The sequence below is a fragment of the Oncorhynchus gorbuscha genome, linkage group LG12 (genome assembly GCF_021184085.1).
Source record: "Oncorhynchus gorbuscha isolate QuinsamMale2020 ecotype Even-year linkage group LG12, OgorEven_v1.0, whole genome shotgun sequence".
NCBI classification, from domain to species: domain Eukaryota; kingdom Metazoa; phylum Chordata; class Actinopteri; order Salmoniformes; family Salmonidae; genus Oncorhynchus; species Oncorhynchus gorbuscha.
This window is the reverse complement of record NC_060184.1, coordinates 62567885-62590496: the sequence shown is the minus strand read 5'-3', so window position 1 is coordinate 62590496 and position 22612 is coordinate 62567885. Positions and strand designations below refer to the sequence as shown.

At 42.0% G+C, this 22612-nt stretch overlaps 1 protein-coding gene across 1 annotated transcript in view; it reads right to left on the bottom strand.

Moving 5' to 3' along the window:
- Positions 1-1280: 1280 nt before the first annotated feature.
- Positions 1281-22612, bottom strand: part of dok6 (docking protein 6) — a 94225-nt gene continuing 72893 nt past the window's right edge. Inside the window, exon 8 of the mRNA XM_046290788.1 lies at positions 1281-4070. Within this exon, the coding sequence (XP_046146744.1) occupies positions 3919-4070 (152 nt within the window). The 3' untranslated portion in view covers positions 1281-3918. The remainder of the gene's footprint in view (positions 4071-22612) is intronic.

The following is a 22612-nucleotide window of genomic DNA, read 5'->3' as shown; positions in this document are numbered from 1 at the left end:
TAAGTATTTGATCACCTACCAACCAGTAAGAATTCCGGCTCTCACAGACCTGTTAGTTTTTCTTTAAGAAGCCCTCCTGTTCTCCTCTCATTACCTGTATTAACTGCACCTGTTTGAACTCGTTACCTGTATAAAAGACACCTGTCCACACACTCAATCAAACAGACTTCAACCTCTCCACAATGGCCAAGACCAGAGAGCTGTGTAAGGACATCAGGGATAAAATTGTAGACCTGCACAAGGCTGGGATGGGATACAGGACAATCGGCAAGCAGCTTGGTGAGAAGGCAACAACTGTTGGCGCAATTATTAGAAAATGGAAGAAGTTCAAGATGATGGTCAATCACCCTCGGTCTGGGGCTCCATGCAAGATCTCACCTCGTGGGGCATCAATGATCATGAGGGATCAGCCCAGAACTACACGGCAGGACCTGGTCAATGACCTGAAGAGAGCTGGGTCCACAGTTTCAAAGAAAACCATTAGTAACATACTATGCCGTCATGGATTAAAATCCTGCAGCGCACGCAAGGTCCCCCTGCTCAAGCCAGCGCATGTCCAGGCCCGTCTGAAGTTTGCCAATGACCATCTGGATGATCCAGAGGAGGAATGGGAAAAGGTCATGTGGTCTGATGAGAGGAAAATAGAGCTTTTTGGTCTAAACTCCACTCGCCGTGTTTGGAGGAAGAAGAAGGATGAGTACAACCCCAAGGACATCATCCCAACTGTGAAGCATGATGGTGGAAACATCATTCTTTGGGGATGCTTTTCTGCAAAGGAGACAGGACGACTGCACCATATTGAGGGGAGGATGGATGGGGCCATGTATCGCAAGATCTTGAGCATTGAAGATGGGTCGTGTATGGGTCTTCCAGCATGACAACGACCCGAAACACACAGCCAGGGCAACTAAAGAGTGGCTCCGTAAGAAGCATCTCAAGGTCCTGGAGTAGCCTAGCCAGTCTCCAGACCTGAACCCAATAGAAAATCTTTGGAGGGAGCTGAAAGTCCGTATTGCCCAGCGACAGCCCCGAAACGTGAAGGATCTGGAGAAGGTCTGTATGGAGGAGTGGGCCAAAATCCCTGCTGTAGTGTGTGCAAACCTGGTCAAGAACTACAGGAAACGTATGATCTCTGTAATTGCAAACAAAGGTTTCTGTACCAAATATTAAGTTCTGCTTTTCTGATGTATCAAATACTTATGTCATGCACTAAAATGCAAATTCATTACTTACAAATCATACAATGTGATTTTCTGGATTTTTGTTTTTGATTCCGTCTCTCACAGTTGAAGCGTACCTATGATAAAATTTCAGACCTCTACATGCTTTGTAAGTAGGAAAACCTGCAAAATCGGCAGTGTATCAAATACTTGTTCTCCCCACTGTATTAAAAAGTGGTATCAACAAATATTATGACAGTAGCAAAACACAAAGAATGTAGTGTGTGACTATTTAGACACAAACATCAAACTAACATTGAGGTGGTACTGTAGGAACATTACCATTGTATAACGTACAGTGGTGTTATGTACTTCAAGTAAAAATACTTTAAAGTACTACTTAAGTCTGTTTTTTGGGGGGTAACTTTACTTTTACAACTTTTACTTTTACTTCACTACAGTCCTTAAGAAAATACAGTACTCTTTAATCCATACTAGTTGCCTGACACTCAAAAGTACTTGTTATATTTTGAATGGTTAGCAGGATGGGAAAATGGTCAATTTCACACACGTATCAAGAGAACATCCCTACTGCCTCTGATCTGGCGGACTCACTAAACACACATGCTTCGTTTGTAAATGATGTTGGAGTGTGCTCCTGGCTATCCATACATTTAAAAAACAAGAAAATGATGCAATCTGGTTTGCTTAATATAAGGAATATGAAATGATTTATACTTTTGCTTTTTTGTATACTTATGTAAATGGTAGCAATTACATTTACTCTTGATACTTAAGTATAGTTAACCAAATACTTTTGGACTTTTACTAAAGTAGAATTTTATCTGGGTGACTTTCACTTTTGAGAAGTGTTCTATTAAGATATCTTTACTTTTACTCAAGTATGATAATGGGCACTTTTCCCACCACTGGTAATGTAGTACCATTGAAGACAGAAAACGTCTACTGTCTATTTCTATACTATATTCAAACAAGATGTGGCTGACATAAACAGTGTGAGAAAGACATGTAAAGTGGAAAACAACAAATAATGAATGTCACAGAACTACCTGGTACTACTTTCTCTCATTACCACAGTTGTATAAATACTCCAAACAAATTACAACTACTTTCTCTCCCTACCACAACTGTATGAACACTCATCACAAACAAAATGGAACTACTTTCTCCCTTTACAGTTGTGTAAAATAGCAGAGATGGATTAATTACATTAAACACAGGTGTGCAGTAGTGAGTTTCACCCAGTTATCATTGTATCAGATAGATACTGAGAACCTTTAGTAGAAGGGCACTTTCTTTGTTAATCCAACCCATGTTCAGGTTAAATTGATTCACTTATAATATACAGTAATTAAACAAACAGCAAATTGTGTGCAACTGTGAGATCTAAACATATGATATTTATGGATTATTATTTTATAATGTGCCCTGGATGTTTCTGGGATTCCATATAAACAAATCCATCTCCTACGAAAACAAATATTCAAACGTTGACCAAAATCATTCACACAACAAAGAAAGGAAGTAGCTCAAAAGGATAACAGTGTTTCGACTGATTTGCTCAGCCGTATACCTCAAACTGATTGTCTTTTCTTGTGAACATTGACTCTGTGTTTCTACGATCTGTGCATTTGTGGATCATATCTTTTCTCAGATAATGACAGACGACACGTCTTTTTTTTGTTTAAATTGGACAAGACTATTTTCAGAATGTCTTGCACCTAAGAGGAGCCGAGGGCATAGATATACTAGAATAATGACAGACCCGGACCAGGGCCAGAGATTAAGCCTGTGTGTGTCTGGTACAGTAGTGTCACACTCTGCAGTCTGCATGCGTCAGAAGGCACTTCATACTGTGTCTGGAGGACAGGGCGAGAGGTCTGGAAAACATCAATAGTCAGACCAGGTCACAGTCTGAGTGCTCCAGACAGAAGCCAAATAAACTGCTTGTTCACAAGGGTCAGCCTTAAATAGGCTATAGTCTATACTGTAGGTCCTAGTCAAGTTGGACTTAGATATAGCCTATAGGTGCTAGGCATATTTGTTAACATTTTCATTGTATGGTTTTGTTCATACGTTTGGAAGTGGGGATGATTTGTATAGATTTTTTAATATGTTGTCTGCAGCGTCTATCTCAGACCTGTACTCGTGAACAGGCAAACCATTTGGAATGGAGGAACGTGGTGCTTGTTGCAGGTAAACTAAAAAGCCCACAAATCTTTCAGAACGTTACAAGTTTTCCCTAATGAATGGGGCCCCAGCAGGTGTCAGAACATCAGTGTGTGGAAAATTAAAGGATGAAAAACACATTCCAATTTTTAGAACCTTCAGTCACAAGACATTAACTTACAAACATAACCCCTTTCAGCATTGCTTTGCAATCTGCATAAACTTTAGACATTTCAGAATGAATGATATGCAGTTTGAAAAAAAGGCTAACCAACAAGGGACTTTACAGTTAAAGGACCCAAAGTACTCGCAAACACTATGACACGTACAGTATGTCTCCCTTTTGAAAACTACAGGAGAAATATTTTTGGTGCAATTGTTTTAGCCTATGTTGTCTCACAACGGGTACAAAAAAGTCTAGGATAATATATATATATATATGTACCGCTCTACAATTAACACTCGTCATAATTTATTAACATACAATGCCATATTATACATGTTCCTATACATATTTCTACAGCCTTCTAAAGTGTTGGAATGTCCAGGTTTGTCCTGTAAGTGCTTGTCATTGGAGCATCCCCTGGTTGCAGTTTGAGCCATAGCCACTGGAGGGGGAAAGTGCCTCTTCCTGGTGCTGAGAGGACTGCTCTTCTTCTGTCTGTTCAGAGAGGAAGCTGGGGAAGGTCTGTGCTCGGGGGATCATCGTCAGGCTCGTACCTGGAAACAGCAGGAGAAGACAGTGGTGAGGAAAAGGATAGTCTCTCTGGCTATGGTCCATACTAGGTCATTCAGTGCCTTCAGAAATGATTCATACCCTTTATTCCACATGTTGTTGTGTTACAGCCTTAATTCAACATGGATTAAATCGATTGTTTTGCCTCACACATCTACACAACACACCATGATGACAAAGTGAAAACATATTTTTCCACATTTATTGAAAATGAAATATAGAGATATCTCATTTATGCAATTATTCACACCCCTGAGTCAATACATGTTAGATTCACCTTTGGCAGCGATTACAGCTGTCTTTCTAGGTAAGTCTCTAAGAGCTTTGCACGCCTGGGTTGTATAATATTTGCACGTTCTTTTTTAATTCTTTTTGAAATTCTTCAAGATCTGTCAAGTTGGTTGTTGATCATTGCTAGATAGCCATTTTCAAGTCTTGCCATAGATTTTAAAGCTGATTTAAGTCAAAACTGTAATTAGGCCACTCAGGAGCATTCAATGTCATCTTGGTAAACAGCTCCGGTGTAGATTTGGCCTTGTGTTTTGGATTATTGTCCTGCTGAAAGGTAAATTCATCTTTCAGTGTCTGGTGGATGTCATAAGGTGAATGCACCAATTTGTAAGTCGCTCTGGATAAGAGCGTCTGCTAAATGACTTAAATGTAATGTAATGTAAATGGTGGAAAGCAGACGGAATCGGGTTTTCCTCTAGGATTTTGCCTGTGCTTAGCTCTATTCTGTTTATTTTTTATCCTGAAAAACTCCCCAGTCCTAAACTATTACAAGCATACCCATAACATGAGGCAGCCACTAATATGCTTGAACATATGAAGATTTGTACTCAGTAATGTGTTGTATTGGATTTTCCCCAAACATAACACTTTCTATTCAGGGAAAAAGTTCATTGCTTTGCCAATTTCTTTTACAGTATTACTTTCGTGACTTGTTGCAAACAGGATGCATGTTTTGGAATATTTTTTATTCTCTAAAGACTTCCTTCTTTTCACTCTGTCAATTAGTTTAGTATTGTGGAGCACCAACAATGTTGCTGTTCCATCCTCAGTTTTTCCTTTCACAATCATTAAACTCTGTAACTGTTTTAGAGTCACCATTGGCACTCATGGTGAAATCCCTGAGTGGTTTCCTTCCTCTCCGGCAACTGAGTTAGGAAGGACGCCTGTATCCTTGTAGTGACTGGGTGTATTGATACACCATCCAAAGTGTAATTCATAACTTCACCACACCCAAAGACATATTCAACGTTTGGTTTAAAAATCAACCAATAGGTGCTTCCCTGGCCTTTGTGGTTGAATCTGTGTTTTAAATTCTTTCTGAAGGCGCACTGAACATTGTATTCACTCCCATTTGGCGTTTTAATTTAATGTAAAATAGATTCAATTGAGATGTATTGGTCACTGACCTACACCCTATACCCCATAATGTCAAAGTGGAATTATGTTTTTTTATTTTACATTCTTGCAAATTAATTAAAAATGAGAAATGTCTTGAGGCAATAAGTATTTAACCCCTTTGATATAGCAAGCCTAAATAATAGCAACGCTAAAACATTTACATAACAAGTCACAAAATAGGTTGTATGCACTCAATCTGTATGCAATAACGGTGTTTTGCATGCCCCACACACACAATTACCTGGAAGGTCCCTTAGTTGAGCAGTGTATTTCAAACACAGATTCAACCACAAAGACCAGGGAGGTTTTCCAATGCCTTGCAAAGAAGGGTACCTTTTGGTAGATGATGGTGAAAAAAGAAGACGTTCAACATCCCTTTGAGCATATTGAAGTTATTGATTACACTTTGGATGGTGTATCAATACACCTTGTCACTACAGGCATCCTTCCTAACTAAGTTGCTGGGGAGGAAAGAAACCTCTCAAGAATTTCACCATGAGGCCAATGGTGACTTTGAAACAGTTAGAGTTTAATGGCCGTGATAGGAGAAAACAGCATTGTAGTTACTCTACAATACTAACCTAAATTACAGAGTGAAAAGAAGGAAGCCTGTACAGAAGAAAATATATATAAAAAAAATATCTGGTTTGCAACAAGGCACTAAAGTAATACTGCAACAAAAAAAATGTGGCAATGCAATTACCTTTCTGTCCTGAATACAAAGCGTTATGTTTGGGGCAAATAAAATACAACACATTACTGAGTACCACTCTCCATATTTTCAAGCATAGTAGTGGCTGTATCATGTTATGGGTATGCTTGTAATCGTTAAGGACTGGGGAGTTTTTCAGTATAAAAAAATAAACAGAATGGAGCTAAACACAGGCAAAATCCGAAAGGATAACCTGGTTCAGTCTGATTTCCTCAATACACTGGGAGATTAATTAACCTTTCAACAGAACAATAACCCAAAACACTTAGCCAAATCTACACTAGAGTAGCTTACCAAGAAGACAGTGAATGTTCCTGAGTGGATAAGTTACAGTTTTAACTTAAATCTACTTTTTTTTTTAAATCTATGGCAAAACCTGAAAATGGTTATTTAGCAATGATCAACAGAAGCTGCCAAAGGTGCTTCCACAAAGTATTGACTCAGGGGTGTGAATCTTTATGTAAATTTGATATTTCTCTATTTCATTATCAATACATTTGCTAAAATGTGTGTAGATGGGTGAGAAAAACATATCTAATTGATTTGGAATTTGGGCTATAACACAACAAAACATTTCAAGGGGTATGAATAACTTCTGAAGGCACTTAATTATATGTAGTATGCTGTGGGTGTTGGAAGAGTGTGTCTTGTTTCACCCAACCTGAAACATAGAAGATGTTTGTCTCATATCGCTTTGACAATCTGAGAGTGTCTGTTGAAAACACATTTTCACAACAACAATTCAGTGTTTGCTTTGTTGTACTGCACAGCGCTAAACGTTTAGCTTGTTTCTCTGCAAAAAAACACCTCTCTTCTTAATCCAAATTATTTATCCAATTTGCTTCCGACATCCTGTTTTCAGATATTTTTGGAAATGGGTGTAAATGGATATTTTGGGGGGTGTTTTTCACTTAGACTCCGGTCATTAATAATGGATGGGAGTCAGCTGGTCTTGGAAATGTGTGGCGGTAAGATGAGGACACAGTAGAGTGCAGAGGACTGCTGATTGGGTGTTGCTGACCAGGAAGGAAGTGGATATCAATCAATATTTCATGAGGTCCAGAAGAACCCTTTAGACTATATGCTGCAATCTGTACCTCCAACACCTCTGGCTGTTTATTAACTATATTCATCCAATCTAATAAACCAAACAAAGCAAATTATACATCAATACACTGTGCAAGCTTTGCTAGAGATTAATTGAAACTGAACTCATGAATTGCAAATGATAGGTTATGTTCTATGGTACAGGTATGTCCATTTTAATATCAAAGACAGTAATTCCTTGCTTTATTCCATGCCAGGTGTGAACCCCCTCCAGTGTGCCCCTGTGTCTGTGAGCTGTAGCTGGATCCTATCAGGAGGGAATTGGTGTGTGGTTACTGGTCTGTGCCACCCTGCCTCTTCAGTGTGGTGCCAGGCTAGCCGTGCCACCACACTGTGTGTCTGTCAATGACTCCTCCACATAAACCATGTTCCAGTCACCTTGGCAAGCACTGCCAAACTGCAGATAACATGGCGTGGGAGCAGGGGCAGAGACAGAGAGGGAGAGAGAGGAGGATTGTTTGATTACATGTGAATGTATGAGATGTGTATGAGAATGGAGAGAGCGAATGAAAGAGCGATTAGAAAAGTGAGTCCGAGAGCGAGTGAGCAACAAGGAAGGAGAAACAAATAGTGAGAGAGACCAGTGTGAGTGGGTGATGTGAAGCCAATCACAGCAGTGTGTCTCAGAGAGAACATGTGAAGTGAGTCACACATACACTTTGAAAATACTGCACTGGTGAAAATCTATTCTCCAGAAAACAGAAGTAGAATTATCTGATTCAGAATGTCCCTAGTACAGATCCTCCAACATTCGCTCACTCTACCACTTTAGAAAATCACTGAGACCGTAACGAGGGAAAAAGGGAACATTTCTCTTTTTGTCTCCGTATTACATTTGTGAAACAGCCGGGGTGCAGCCAACCACAGCCCTCTCATCTATCTCTGCCAAGACAATTTTTTCTCTACCCACCACAATGTAGGCTGGAAATGGAGTCTTCCAGTCCAGCTCAAAGTGAGAAAACACAACAGAACTAAACATCTGCTGGGCTTTAAACAGCTGTGTGTGTGTGTGTGTGTGTGTGTGTGTGTGTGTGTGTGTGTGTGTGTGTGTGTGTGTGTGTGTGTGTGTGTGTGTGTGTGTGTGTGTGTGTGTGTGTGTGTGTGTGTGTGTGTGTGTGTGTGTGTGTGTGTGGCAAGACCCCTGTCGAGATCCAAGCTCTGGACGCAGACCCCCGTCTGGACTGTAGTAGACACAGGCTATGGACCGCAGCAGCCCCCCATCTCCTCTGCTCTGAGAGGCAGAGATAGCCACAGAGAGATGGAGCGCTACCAAGTGAGAGAGAGAGAGAGAACCACAGAGAGAGGAGATTACCTTGTCCTACTGTCACCAACAGAACAAGGTCTACAGGAACAACTTAACATTCTTTGGGAATACAACATCAACTTTCAGAAAACCAAAGTCTTGATTTTCCAGAAAAAGGCCAGGAATCAGAGCAGTAGACACTCAAATGAGGAAATACCATGTTTAAACATGCCCTGGGAATAAAAATCAGTGCCTCTGTTGGATTTGGTCTGGCAGAGAATGCACTAAAAGAAAAAGCCTGCAAAGCATTTTACTCCTTAACAATACATTTCAAAAAAATATATACTCCTATCCAAATCTGGAGCAAAATACTCAACAGTGTAATTTTACTAATTGCACTATATGGAAGCGAGGTTTATACAGAATTCTGCATAATTGTCCTAAATATCCAAAAGAAAGTACCGAATAATGCCTACAGAGTGGAACTCGGAAGATTCCCTTTAATAGTAAATATAAAGATTTTGGCATCATTTGAAATTAAGCCCCAAAACATCCTTAGAATTCAAAATACTTGAAACCAAAGAGCTGAACTGTGAATGCCGACCGTTAAAAACACTAAACAACCCTATTATTCAAACATACAGAGAAATCAATCAAACTGTTAGAGAAATGAAAACCTTTTTGACAAATTGGGAAAAGAAAAACACACAATAAACTAAATTGCTATTTGGCCCTCAAAAGAGAATAAAAATTGTAAGAATATCTCTACTGTCAGAGCTACAAAACAGAGACAGACCCCAACCAAATACATTTACATTACATTTAAGTCATTTAGCAGACGCTCTTATCCAGAGCGACTTACAAATTGGTGCATTCACCTTATGACATCCAGTGGAACAACCACTTTACAATAGTGCATCTAAATATTTTAAGGGGGGAGGAGGGGGGTGAGAAGGATTGCTTTATCCTATCCTAGGTATTCCTTAAAGAGGTGGGGTTTCAGGTGTCTCCGGAAGGTGGTGATTGACTCCGCTGTCCTGGCGTCGTGAGGGAGTTTGTTCCACCATTGGGGAGCCAGAGCAGCGAACAGTTTTGACTGGGCTGAGCGGGAACTGTACTTCCTCAGTGGTAGGGAGGCGAGCAGACCAGAGGTGGATGAACGCAGTGCCCTTATTTGGGTGTAGGGCCTGATCAGAGCCTGGAGGTACTGAGGTGCCGTTCCCCTCACAGCTCCGTAGGCAAGCACCATGGTCTTGTAGCGGATGCGAGCTTCAACTGGAAGCCAGTGGAGAGAGCGGAGGAGCGGGGTGACGTGAGAGAACTTGGGAAGGTTGAACACTAGACGGGCTGCGGCGTTCTGGATGAGTTGTAGGGGTTTAATGGCACAGGCAGGGAGCCCAGCCAACAGCGAGTTGCAGTAATCCAGACGGGAGATGACAAGTGCCTGGATTAGGACCTGCGCCGCTTCCTGTGTGAGGCAGGGTCGTACTCTGCGGATGTTGTAGAGCATAAACCTACAGGAACGGGCCACCGCCTTGATGTTAGTTAAATACAGGCTCAGCGACCACCAATTGGCTATAGAAAAGGGGGTGACACAAAACAACATGGCTACACAAAGAGGAGCGTCTATGTGGTCACTGCACGACAGGGGAGTTAGCGACAGAGATGCACCATTTCCTCTACTGTGAGAAATACCCCCAAATAAGATAATCTTTTTAAAGAAGATATCTCAATCAATTCCCATCTTCTGTGCATTTACTAATGACATAAAGCTGGGAAATATTCTGGGTGAGGGAGAAACTGCAAATATCATATGTACAGTTGAAGTCGGAAGTTTACATGCACTTAGGTTGGAGTCATTAAAACTCATTTTCCAACCACTCCACAAATTTCTATTTAACTAACTATAGTTTTGAAATGTCGGTGAGGACAATTACTTTGTGCATTTTATTTTTATCATTTTTCCAACAATTGTTTACAAACAGATTATTTCACTTATAATTCATTGTATCACAATTCCAGTGGGTCAGAAGTTTACATACACTAAGTTGACTGTGCCTTTAAACAGCTTGGAAATTCCAGAAAATTATGTCATAGCTTTAGAAGCTTCTGACATAATTTGAGTCAATTGGAGGTGTACCTGTGGATGTATTTCAAGGCCTACCTTCAAACTCAGTGCCTCTTTGCTTGACATCGTGGGCAAATCAAAAGAAATCAGCCAAGACCTCAGAAAAAAATTGTAGACCTCCACAAGTCTGGTTCATCCTTGGGAGCAATTTCCAAATGCCTGAAGGTACCACGTTCATCTGTACAACCAATAGTACGCAAGTATAAACACCATGGGACCATGCAGCTGTCATACCACTCAGGAAGGAGATGTGTTCTGTCTCCTAGAGACGAATGTACTTTGGTTCGAAAAGTGCAAATCAATCCCAGAATAACAGCAAAGGACCTTGTGAAGGTGCTGGAGGAAACAGGTACAAAAGTATCTATATCCACTGTAAAACTGTGATAACGTGCGTCTCGGTGAGAGGTGTAGGAGTCAGGCGCAGGAGAGCAGGGATGTCTGAGAAACGTGTTTAATAATATAGTCCACCAATACAAAAATGGCAGACGAAAATCCAAAGACGATGCTCTCGAATACTCGTGGAAACGCACGGAGGAACAAACACAGTTCCGACACTTTACATACACGTGCGTAATAGTGAAATCAACAAACATCAAATACAATCGAGCGCAATACACACAAGTCTAATCCCGCACGAACTAAGGCAGGCAACAGGTACCCTATATACACACAGAAATAAATGCAAATGGTGTGAAAAAAACCACAGACAAAAACAAACAGAAAAGGAAGAAGGGATCGGTGGCGGCTAGTAAAGCCGCGACGCCGACCGCCGAGTGCCGCCCGGACAGGGAGAGGAGTTACCTTCGGTAGAAGTCGTGACAAAAACGAGTCCTATATCGACATAACCTGAAAGGCCGCTCAGCAAGGAAGAAGCCACTGCTCCAAAACCGATATAAAAAAGCCAGACTACGGTTTGCAACTGCACATGGGGACAAAGATTGTACTGTTTTGGAGATGAAACAAAAATAGAACTGTTTGGCCATAATGACCATCGTTATGTTTGGAGGAAAAAGGGGGAGGCTTGCAAGCAGAACATCATCCCAACCGTGAAGCACGGGGGTGGCAGCATCATGTTGTGGGAGTGCTTTGCTGCAGGAGAGACTGGGTGTAGGGCCTTGAGCCACTCCTTTGTTGCCTTGGCCGTCTATTTTGGGTCATTGTCATGCTGGAATCCACAACCCATTTTCATGCCTTGGCTGGGGGAAGGAGGTTCTCACCCAAGATTTGACGGTACATGGCCCCGTCCATCGTCCCTTTGATGCGGTGAAGTTGTCCTGTGCCCTTAGCAGAAAACACCCCCAAAGCATAATGTTTCCACCTCCATGTTTGATGGTGGGGATGGTGTTCTTGGGGTCATAGGCAGCATTCCTCCACCGTCAAACACGGCGAGTTGGGTTGATGCCAAAGAGCTCCATTTTGGTCTCATCTGACCACAACACTTTCACCCAGTTGTCTTCTGAATAATTCAGATGTTCATTGGCAAACTTCAGACAAGCATGTATATGTGCTTTCTTGAGCAGGGGGGCCTTGCAGGCGATGCAGGATTTTAGTCCTTCACGGCGTAGTGTGTTACCAATTGTTTTCTTGGTGACTATGGTCCCAGCTGCCTTGAGATCATTGACAAGATCCTCCTGTCTAGTTCTGGACTGATTCCTCACCGTTCTCATGATCATTGAAACTCCACGAGGTGAGATCTTCCATGGAGCCCCAGGTCGAGGGAGATTGACAGTTCTTTTGTGTTTCTTCCATTTGCGAATAATCTCACCAACTGTTGTCACCTTCTCACCAAGCTGCTTGGCAATGGTCTTGTAGCCCATTCCAGCCTTGTGTAGGTCTACAATCTTGTCGCTGACATCATTGGAGAGCTCTTTGGTCTTGGCCATGGTGGAGAGTTTGGAATCTGATTGAATGATTGCTTCTGTGGACAGGTGTCTTTTACAGGTAACAAACTGAGATTAGGAGCACTCCCTTTAAGAGTGTGCTCCTAATCTCAGCTCGTGACATGTATAAAAGACACCTGGGAGCCAGAAATCTTTCTGATTGAGAGGAGGTCAAATACTTATTAAAATGCAAATCAATTTATAACATTTTTGACATGCGTTTTTCTGGATTTTGTTGTTGTTATTCTGTCTCTCACTGCTCAAATAAACCTACCATTAAAATTATAGACTGATCATTTCTTTGTCAGTGGGCACACGTACAAAATCAGCAGGGGATCAAATACTTTTTTCCCTCACTGTATCCAAATAATTTTCCTGCCTCATGATGCCACCTATTTTGTGAAGTGCACACAACATGATGCTGCCACTCCCGTGCTTCACGGTTGGGATGGTGTTCTTTGGCTTGCAAGCCTACCCCTTTTTCCTCCAAACATAACGATGGTCATTATGGCCAAACACTTCTATTTTTGTTTCATCAGACCAGAGGACATTTCTGCTTTTTTATATCGGTTTTGGAGCAGTGGCTTCTTCCTTGCTGAGTGGTAATTCAGGTTATGTTGATATAGGACTTGTTTTACTGTGGATATAGACACTTTTGTACCTTTTTCCTTCAGCATCTTCACAAGGTCCTTTGCTGTTATTCTGGGATTGATTTGCATTTTCAAATCAAATCAAAAATCAAATCAAATGTATTTGTCACATACACATGGTTAGCAGATGTTAATGCGAGTTTAGCGAAATGCTTGTGCTTCTAGTTCCGACAATGCAGTAATAATCAACGAGTAATCTAACCTAACAATTCCAAAACTACTACCTTATACACACAAGTGTAACGGAATAAAGAATATGTACATGAATGAGTGATGGTACAGAACGAGTGATGGTACAGAACGGCATAGGCAAGATGCAGTTGATGGTATCGAGTACAGTATATACATATGAGATGAGTAATGTAAGGTATGTAAACAAAGTGGCATAGTTTAAGGTGGCTAGTGAAACATGTATTACATAAGGATGCAGTAGATGATATAGAGTACAGTATATATGTATACATATGAGATTAATAATGTAGGGTATGTAAACATTATATTAAGTAGCATTGTTTAAAGTGGCTTACTTCAATTTCCATCAATTCCATTATTAAAGTGGCTGGAGTTGAGTCAGTATGTTGGCAGCAGCCACTCAATGTTAATGGTGGTTGTTTAGCAGTCTGATGGCCTTAGAATAGAAGCTGTTTTTCAATCTCTCGGTCCCTGCTTTGATGCACCTGTACTGACCTCGCCTTCTGGATGATAGCGGGGTGAACAGACAGTGGCTCGGGTGGTTGTTGTCCTTGATGATCTTTATGGCCTTCCTGTGACATCGGGTGGTGTAGGTGTCCTGGAGGGCAGGTAGTTTGCCCCCAGTGATGCGTTGTGCAGACCTTCCTACCCTCTGGAGAGCCTTACGGTTGTGGGCGGAGCAGTTGCCGTACCAGGCGGTGATACAGCCCGACAGGATGCTCTCGATTGTGCATCTGTAGAAGTTTGTGAGTGCTTTTGGTGACAAGCCGAATTTCTTCAGCCTCCTGAGGTTGAAGAGGCGCTGCTGCGCCTTCTTCACGATGCTGTCTGTGTGGGTGGACCAATTCAGTTTGTCTGTGATGTGTATGCCGAGGAACTTAAAACTTACTACCCTCTCCACTACTGTTCCATCGATGTGGATAGGGGGGTGTTCCCTCTGCTGTTTCCCGAAGTCCACAATCATCTCCTTTGTTTTGTTGACGATGAGTGTGAGGTTATTTTCCTGACACCACACTCCAAGGGCCCTCACCTCCTCCCTGTAGGCCGTCTCGTCGTTGTTGGTAATCAAGCCTACCACTGTAGTGTCATCCAAAAACTTGATGATTGAGTTGGAAGCATGCATGGCTTTCTGCGCGGGCTGTTCACCCACGCAGTCGTTCACCCACGCAGAAAGCCATGCACGCCTCCAACTCAATCAGGGAGTACAGGAGAGGGCTCAGAATGCACCCCAGTGTTGAGGATCAGCGGGGTTGAGATGTTGTTACCTATGGAAGCATGTGGGAACAGCAGACTGGGATAAGGATTGATTGAATATGTCCGTAAACACACCAGCCAGCTGGTCTGCGCATGCTCTGAGGGCGCGGCTGGGGATGCCGTCTGGGCCTGCAGTCTTGCGAGGGTTAACACGTTTAAATGTTTTACTCACGTCGGCTGCAGTGAAGGAGAGTCCGCAGGTTTTGGTTGCGGGCCGTGTTAGTGGCACTGTGTTGTCTTCAATGCGGGCAAAAAAGTTATTTAGTCTGCCTGGGAGCAAGACATCCTGGTCTATGATGGGGCTGGTTTTCTTTTTGTAATCCGTGATTGACTGTAGACCCTGCCACATACCTCTTGTGTCTGAGCCATTGAATTGTGACTCTATTTTGTCTCTATACTGACGCTTAGCTTGTTTGATTGCCTTGCAGAGGGAATAGCTATACTGTTTTTATTTGGTCATGTTTCTAGTCACCTTGCCCTGGTTAAAAGCAGTGGTTTGCGCTTTCAGTTTCACGCGAATGCTGCCATCAATCCACGGATTCTGGTTTGGGAATGTTTTAATCATTGCTATGGGAAAGACATCGTTAATGCACTTTCTAATGAACTCGCTCACCGAATCAGCGTATTCGTCAATGTTGTTGTTGGAAGCAATGCGGAACATATCCCAGTCCACGTGATCGAAGCAGTCTTGAAGCGTGGAACCAGATTGGTCGGACCAGCGTTGAAAAGACCTGAGCGCGGGAGCTTCTTGTTTTAGTTTCTGTCTGTTGGCAGGGAGCAACAAAATGGAGTCGTGGTCAGCTTTTCCGAAAGGAGGGCGGGGGATGGCCTTATATGCGTCGCGGAAGTTAGAATACCAATGATCCAAGGTTTTACCAGCCCTGGTTGCGCAATCGATATGCTGATACAATTTAGGGAGTCTTGTTTTCAGATTAGCCTTGTTAAAATCCCCAGCTACAGTGAATGAAGCCTCAGGATATGTGGTTTCCAGTTTGCAAAGAGTAAAATAAAGTTTGTTCAGGGCCATAGATGTGTCTGCTTGGGGGGGAATATATACGGCTGTGATTATAATTGAAGAGAATTCCCTTGGTAGATAATGCGGTCGACATTTGATTGTGAGGAATTCTAAGTCAGGTGAACAGAAGGACTTGAGTTCCTGTATGTTGTTATGATCACACCACGTCTCATTAATCATAAGGCTTACGCCCCCACCCATCTTCTTACCAGAAATATGTTTGTTTCTGTTGGCGCAATGCGTGAAGAAACCAGCTGGCTGCACCGATTCTGTTATTGTCTCTCGAGTGAGCCATGTTTCCATGAAGCAAAGAACGTTAGTCTCTGATGTCTCTCTGGAATGCTACCCTTGATTTCATCAACCTTGTTGTCAAGAGACTGGACATTGGCGAGTAGTATGCTAGGGAGTGGTGCGCGATGTGCCCGTCTCCGGAGCCTGACCATAAGACTGCTTTGTTTGCCTCTTTTACGACGTCGTTGTTTTGGGTTGCAGGCTGGGATCCATTTAGTTGTCCTGGGTGGAAGGCAGAACACAGGATCCGCTTCGCGAAAGTCATATTCCTGGTCGTACTGATGGTGAGTTGACGTTGCTCTTATATTCAGTAGTTCTTCCCGACTGTTTGTAATGAAACCTTAGATTACCTGGGGTACCAATGTATGAAATAACACTTAAAAAAACTAAATACTGCATAGTTTCCTAGGAAAGCGAAGCAAGGCGGCCATCTCTGTCGGCGCCGGAAGTATCACATTTTTCACACCGAAGTACGTTCATCAATAGGAGACAGAACGCATCTCCTTCCTGAGCGGTATAAGAAAGAAATAAGAAATATGCCATTTAGCGGACGCTTTTATCCAAAGCGACTTACAGTCATGTGTGCATACATTCTACGTATGGGTGGTCCCGGAAATCGAACCCACTATCCTGGCGTTACAAGCGCCATGCTCTACCAACTGAGCTACAGAAGTATCACGGCTGCGTGGTCCCATGGTGTTTATACTTGCGTAGTATTGTTGATACGGATGAACGTGGTACCTTCAGGCATTTGGAGATTGCTCCCAAGGATGAACCAGACTTGTGGAGGTCTACAATGTTGTTTCTGAGGTCTTGGCTGATTTCTCTGATTTCTGATTACACCTTTTCTGTCTCATCCTGGAATAATCAAGGTCTGAGGTCATCTGTTTTTGACCTAAAGAGCAGGAACCCAGACTTCTTCAAAGAAATTGGAAATATCCATCCTACAAGAAACATGGTATAAAGGAGACGGACCCACTGGTTGCCCTCTAGGCTACAGAGAGGTGGTAGTCCCATCCACCAAACTACCAGGTATGAAACAGAGAAGAGACTCAGGGGATGTGCTAATTTGGTATAGAGCAGACCTAACCCACTCTATTAAATTAGTCAAAACAGGAACATTTTACATCTGTCTAGAAATTAATAAGGAAATGATCTCAACAGAGAAAGATGTCCTCATGTGTGCGACCTATATACCCCCGATAGAACTCCCATACTTTAACGATAACAGCTTCTCCATCTTAGAAGGGGAGATCAGCAATTTACAGGCCCAGGGACAAATACTAGTCTGTGGTGACCTAAATGCCAGAACTGGACAAGAACCTGACACCCTCAGCACACAGGGGGACAAACACCTACCTGGAGGGGACAGCATTCTCTCCCCCATATGCCCTTCAAGCCACAACTATGACAACATAACCAACAAAAACGAGTGAAAACAATGTACTGAGCAAATGTCAAATGGGCTTTTTACCAAATTATCATACGACAGACCATGTATTCACCCTGCACACCGTAATTGACAAACAAACAAACCAAAACAAAGGCAAAGTCTTCTCATTGAGTCGAAAAAGCCTTCGACTCAATTTTGCATGAGGGTCTGCTATACAAATTGATGGAAAGTGGTTTTGGGGGAAAAACATACGACATTATTAAATCCATGTACATAAACAACAAGTGTGCAGATAAAATAGGCAAAAACACATACACATTTCTTCCCACAGGGCCCTGGGATGAGACAGGGATGCAGCTTAAGCCCCACCCTCTTCAACATATACAGTGGGGCAAAAAAGTATTTAGTCAGCCTCCAATTGTGCAAGTTCTCCCACTTAAAAAGATGAGAGAGGCCTGTAATTTGCATCATAGGTACACTTCTACTATGTCAGACAAAATGAGAGAGAAAAATCCAGAAAATCACTTTGTAGGATTTTTAATGAATTTATTTGCAAATTATGGTGGAAAATAAGTATTTGGTCACCTACAAACAAGCAATATTTCTGGCTCTCACAGACCTGTAAGAGGTTCCTCTTAAAGAAGCTGCACTTCCTAACCTCCTACCAAATGTATGACCATATTAGAGACACATATTTCCCTCAGATTACATACATCCACAAAAAAAATGAAAACAAACCCTGTTTTGATGAACTCCCATATCTACTGGGTGAAATACCACATCATAGCCATCACAGCAGCAAGATTTGTGACCTGTTGCCACAAGAAAAGGGCAACCAGTGAAGAACAAACACCATTGTAAATACAACCCATATTTATGTTTATTTATCTTCCCTTTTGTACTTTAACCATTTGCTCATCGTTACAACACTGTATATATACATAATATGACATTTGTAATGTCTTTATTATTTTGGAACTTCTGTGAGTGTAATGTTTACTGTTCATCTTTATTGTTTATTTCACTTTTGTATATTATCTACTTCACATGCTTTGGCAATGTTAACATGTTTCCCATGCCAATAAAACCCCTTGAATTGAATTGAGTGCGAGAGAGAGAGCGCTAGAGAGAGTGAGAGAGCGAGAGCACGAGCACGCAAGACATATGCGCTAGAGAGAGAGAGTATGCACTAGTGCGAGAGAGCGTGAGAGCGAGAAGGCAAGAGAGAGCACGAGAGAGAAAGAGGGCTGAGGACAAGATTACCAGTGTACTGAATGAGACGTTACAAATGTACAGCACATTCATAAGCTGCAGGCGATCCATTATTTAAGTTGTACCTGTTGCAGTAGAGATAGTAGTATCACCATACTCTCTCTCCTATCATAATCCTATGTCATTACTGACTTCCTCTGCTCCTTTCAGTAAAATCCACTTTTATCACTCTGAAAGGATCAAATAAGAACACTGCTATTAGAATTGCTAATGCTGCTGCTGCGGATAGGCGGATAACTGTTGAAAGATGCGTTTCAGAGTGGGAGAGAGAATGAGAGTGTTTACGTGAGTGGGGGGCAGAGAAAGAGGGATAGACAGAGAGAGAGGTAGAGGGAGGCAGGGACACAGACAGAGAGAAGGAGAGAGAGAGATAACTGAACAATTATCTCTAAAACCAGCCATTCTTGTGCATTTCCATTCCAATATCAGTTGGGGTAATTGAACCGTTTCAGACAGGCTTTGGGGCTTGATTTTTTATCTTGCCTTTAAAACTTTAAAGTGCACTTATTATTTTGATGCATCATCAATCTCTCAGTGGGAAACAAACAGCACCATTTTCCTCTCTCAAAGGAAAAAACTGCCTTCTATTAAACATGGAGCGTTTGTAAGAATATAAAAAGCCAGTCATTTTGTCTTATGGTTATTAGTAAGACTTTAAAATCATCTAAGAGAGGAAATATGATTGATATCTTCTTTGTCTAAGGGTCTGTTTTTCTCTCTCTATATATTTACTGATTTAAAGTATCAAGTACTTAAGCAAAACAGAAAGAGCAAATGAGTGGGTGGGAAACACATTATTAAAATTGAAGATGAAACATTTTGCAATGGTCTGGTGTTGAGATATACATTCTTTGCATACAATGCCTTCAGAAAGTATTCACCACCCTTGACTTATTGCTAATTTTATTTTTATTTATTTTTATTTCACCTTTATTTAACCAGGTAGGCCAGTTGAGAACAAGTTCTCATTTACAACTGCAACCTGGCCAAGATAAAGCAAAGCAGTACGACAAAAACAACAACACAGTTACACAAGGGATAAACAAACGTACAGTCAATAACACAATAGAAAAATCTATATACAGTGTGTCATGACATTGCCCTCCTTGGGGATAGCGAGTACCACCCCCCTCTCTCTGCACCATCCCCCTCTCCCTCTCACCACCTCTCTGTCTTCCCCCTACCAACAGGCTCTGTTAGGCAGGTCATACATTTCTAGAGGAGTTCTCTCCTCATGGCCAGAGTATAAGAGAGAGAGTGAGTTTTCATAGAGAGAACAAAGGAACTTCTTCCACATCACAGAACTTGAGAACTGAACAATATCCATGTTCTGGAGAAGGTATAAACGGTCGATGAAGTAGCCAGATACGAACTGGTCCGTTTTGTACAATTTGGTGACCTCAGGAAAGACAATACAGCCACATTACCATAACTCTGTTTATACAAGAGTCTCAGTTGTGAGGCTTGCATCTAATTGTTGTATAAAATGAATGAATAAAGATTAAACTATTTGTGAAATTATGTAATGTGATTTTAAACGGTTTAATGAAGGAAACTCCAATTCCCTTTGGAGTTAAACTAAATCATTGGCCCGCCCCATGAGCACAGACTGAGCACAGATCTGGCGTCATGGGACAGCCTCTTTCTACTGTTACGAATATAACCCCCATTCGGGAGGAATTCCCTTCAGACCAGCTTACCTCGATTATCGAGAGGGCTAAGGTTTGAGTAGAGACCATAAACCTCAGTATAAGCTAAGGTTGTAATGGTTGTTGAAACTCTGAGACTATCGATACCAACAGAATAAGAGTAAATCTTTGATACTAATTACTAGTCTGCAGCTAGAAATTAAGTACCCATGAATGCGAGGATCTATCTATTTATGCATTTATGTTGTTATAATTATCAACTGTGTCGGAGATCTTTGTGGGCTATACTCGGCCTTGTCTCAGGATGGTAAGTTGGTGGTTGAAGATTTCCCTCTAGTGGTGTGGGGGCTGTGCTTTGGCAAAGTGGGTGGGGTTATATCCTTCCTGTTTGGCCCTGTCCGGGGGTGTCCTCGGATGGGGCCACAGTGTCTCCTGACCCCTCCTGTCTCAGCCTCCAGTATTTATGCTGCAGTAGTTTATGTGTCGGGGGGCTAGGGTCAGTTTGTTTATCTGGAGTACTTCTCCTGTCCTATTCGGTGTCCTGTGTAAATCTAAGTGTGCGTTCTCTAATTCTCTCCTTCTCTCTTTCTTTCTCTCTCTCGGAGGACCTGAGCCCTAGGACCATGCCCCAGGACTACCTGACATGATGACTCCTTGCTGTCCCCAGTCCACCTGGCCATGCTGCTGCTCCAGTTTCAACTGGCCTGGGCCCTAGGACCATGTCCCAGGACTACCTGACATGAGGACTCCTTGCTGTCCCCAGTCCACCTGGCCATGCTCCTGCTCCAGTTTCAACTGACCTGAGCCCTAGGACCGTGCCCCAGGACTACCTGACATGATGGCTCCTTGCTGTCCCCAGTCCACCTGACTGTGCTGCTGCTCCAGTTTCAACTGTTCTGCCTTATTATTATTTGACCATGCTGGTCATTTATGAACATTTGAACATCTTGGTCATGTTCTGTTATAATCTCTACCCGGCACAGCCAGAAGAGGACTGGCCACCCCACATAGCCCGGTTCCTCTCTAGGTTTCTTCCTAGGTTTTGGCCTTTCTAGGGAGTTTTTCCTAGCCACCGTGCTTTTACACCTGCATTGTTTGCTGTTTGGGGTTTTAGGCTGGGTTTCTGTACAGCACTTTGAGATATCAGCTGATGTACGAAGGGCTATATAAATAAATTTGATTTGATTTGATTTGTAGTGACTCTTGTTTTTCGCGCCCTTCTGAGTCCCTTTGTCTACCAAGCCGCCATGCCGGTTTAGCCCACTAGGGCACATCCTCTATCATTTCCTTGTAACCATATCTCCTTTGTTTGTTTGTATTTGTGTGCATTTCTGTGATTAGATAGTTAGCTAATAAATAAATGATTGAGACAATTGATGTATGGATGACTCATAGTGAAGACTGGGTTCGTGCAGATAACCAACAATTTACGACTTTTGGAATGAGACTAATGAAAGGTAAAGAATAACTCATTAATTAGAAGACTAATTGATCATTAAAATATCTTCAAGTTATATTAGGAACATTATAACTTTGTAATCTGAGTATTTTCCTTGGTGCCCTGACTTCCTAGTTAATTACATTTACCTGATTATTTAATCACGTAATAATAATTACAGAGAATTGATTTCATAAACTAACAGTCTTCAGTTTAATGATGCCAAAGACACGACAAGTGTGTGCAAATGTAGTAAGATTAGGAAGATAAGGCAATAAATAGGCCATAGTGGCAAAATAATTACAATTTAGCAATTAAACACTGGAGTGATATATTTGCAGAAGATGAATGTGCAAGTTGAGATAACAATATGGGGATGAGGTAGTTGGGTGAGCTATTTACAGATAAGCTGTGTACAGGTGCAATGATCGGTAAGCAGCTCTGACAACTGATGCTTAATATTAGTGAGGGAGATATAAGACTCCAGCTTCAGAGATTTTTGCAATTCATTCCAGTCATTGGCAGCAGAGAACTGGAAGAAAAGGCAGCCAAATGAGGAGTTTGTTATGCAGGTGAATGAGGACCCAAAAGCGACTTGGCGAAAACAGAGTTTTTAATCCAGTAAAGTAACTTTACAATCAAAAGGCATAATTCTACTCGTAATGACGAGAACAGACTGGAGACTTGATCAAGAACTGCAGGTTGCCTCGGGAAGGCACTTGAACGTAGCAGACTCAGACACCTGCTCACCACGCAGCATCTGAGGGAAACACGACACGACAGGGCGATACATAGACACAGCACGGTGAACAATAGACAAGGATCCGACAGGGCAGGAACGGAAAACAAGGAGAGAAATAGGGACTCTAATCAGGGAAAAGGATCGGGAACA